General features: G+C 41.6%; 1 protein-coding gene across 1 annotated transcript in view; it reads right to left on the bottom strand.

Moving 5' to 3' along the window:
* Positions 1 to 1,795: 1,795 nt before the first annotated feature.
* Positions 1,796 to 2,232, bottom strand: part of LOC107693510 (protein NLRC3-like) — a 17,836-nt gene continuing 17,399 nt past the window's right edge. Inside the window, exon 3 of the mRNA XM_016492924.1 lies at positions 1,796 to 1,990. Within this exon, the coding sequence (XP_016348410.1) occupies positions 1,813 to 1,990 (178 nt within the window). The 3' untranslated portion in view covers positions 1,796 to 1,812. The remainder of the gene's footprint in view (positions 1,991 to 2,232) is intronic.

Genomic DNA, 2,232 nt, shown 5'->3' on the forward strand with positions numbered 1-2,232 from the left:
AATGCTTACGTCAGAGTTTGTAAAATCGTAGTAAATTCGTGTCGTCTGATAGTCACCAGAGGGCACTCCATCCCAGAATAGTGTTACTGCCTCACGAACTACATTTCCCAGGACTCGCTGTCTAGTTTCATCATCACTGATTGCATTCAGTTGTGTCTCATTATCTCATTACCTCTGCCTTTAAAGCCCGGGATACACTGCACAATTTTAGCAATCCTATAAGATCATTACTTTATCACACTGTGTGTCATGGATCGTTTAAACTTGGGTACGACAAGCATGTAGACCGTACGATGATAACACCTATTGAATCGTAGGCTGCAACACACGTTAGCGCAACGTCATTAGCATGCGCTAGTGGTAAACAGATACCGGTACATCAAGATGGATTGCGCTTTGGCAGTTGTGCTTTTCATGTGTGCTGAAACAAAGAAGAGGCGCCGGCGGAAGAGGGCAATATGGACCCGCTCATGGCTCGGGAAAAGAGGACAACTTGGGATGCCAGTTTTGCACAGGGAGCTTGGCAGCTGCAGTTCCTCTGCTGTCTCCTTCCATGCTATGTCCTTTTTGGTGTGTTCATGATAGCAGCTAGAGGACACATTGTACAAACATGCCCTCTGCTGCCACAACTCAAGAATTTGTTCTTTATGGGTATCCCACATACCTTCTACTATTTTTGCCTCCATGGCATTGAAATTTTAGCGCCGATGGTCGCGTGGATCAATATGTCATTTCATGTTGCAATTTCATTGGCTGCTGAGTAGACGCAGGTCGTTGCAGCAAACACACTGTGCGTTGATCATGCTGAATTTCTGACACTGTCAGAAAACTATCGTAGGCTATCTTTGGTCGCAAGACCGGGAAAACGCCCGTCTTTGAACCTCTCTCACTGTACGACATAGGACCACCGATTAAGAGCCACGATCACAGAAATAGCCACGATTGCTTCACGATGGCAATCTTTCGTCTGGGACAGCCAAAAATCGTGCAGTGTATCCCGGGCTTAAAAGCAATGTATCTTTCAGTCACTGTCAGGAAAGTCTTGCTGTAAGTCACTCTGCAATTCTAAACGTTTCCGTCTTTCATGTCTCTTGGTTTTTGACTCCCTGCCTGTGTTTATTGCCCTGTTATTGTTTGGTTGATCGTCTGTGTATGACCTTTTGCTTGTTTCTGGATTACATATTTTGATTACCCTTTAATAAATATTGCATTTGGATCCTCAGCTTTCATGTCTCTGTGCAGTTTGTGACTCTTAACATGTCTTCTAAGTAAAGAGCAATGGCTGAATTTAAGTTTCAGAAGAGATGTACTCCTTTATTTTATACCACAACACACTGAGCAGGACACGTACCCATCAATTATACAACAAATTCTACCCCCACTAATTCATATTCTTCATGCTGCTCTGCTGCACTCCATTACACGCCTATTGGCTTTTTGTTTGGATGACAAAACATTCAAAAAGTATTTTTATTTTTTATGCTGGTCTGCCTCAGCTGTCTAACCGCGCTTATAAAGTACAAAATTAAAATGACCAGTCCAAAAAAAGGGGCAAATGTTTGATGCATGTTGCATTTTTTTAGTCCATGTAATAAGTGACCCAAACTCTCAGCGCTTGCATGAGATGGAGTTTGTGTGGAGCAGCATTTACTGTGAACCAAGCTGAAAAGACACTGAAAACACTGGATCAAGAGCTGCTTGCATGTAAATTAACATACTGCTGCGCTTTGTATTTATATCAAATTACATCACAAGCTTTACAATTTGATAAATGCACTGAATATTGTGATAATTTATTTGATTGATAACCATTTACCTCAGAATCTCCAGCTGACCGTTTTGACTCTTCAGTCCATCAGAAAGAAGCTTCACTCCTGAATCCTGCAGGTAATTGTAACTCAGGTCCAGCTCTCTCAGGACAGAGTTTGATGATTGTAAAACTGATGACAAACTCCCACTAGACTGAGCAGTGAGATTACATCCACATAGCCTGTGTAAAGAACAAAACAAACAGTAATATATACAGTTACATCACGAGCTTTACAAATTGATAAACACTATATATTTTGTTAATTTATTTGATTGAAAACCATTTACCTCAGAATCTCCAGCTGACAGTTTGGACTCTTCAGTTCATCAGAAAGAAGCTTCACTCCAGAATCCTGCAGGTGATTGTTACTCAGGTCCAGCCCTCTCAGGACAGAGTTTGAGTATTGTAGAGCTGAAGACACA

Source organism: Sinocyclocheilus anshuiensis, unplaced genomic scaffold, assembly GCF_001515605.1.
Source record: "Sinocyclocheilus anshuiensis isolate Anshui unplaced genomic scaffold, SAMN03320099.WGS_v1.1 scaffold1818, whole genome shotgun sequence".
Classification (NCBI taxonomy): Eukaryota; Metazoa; Chordata; class Actinopteri; order Cypriniformes; family Cyprinidae; genus Sinocyclocheilus; species Sinocyclocheilus anshuiensis.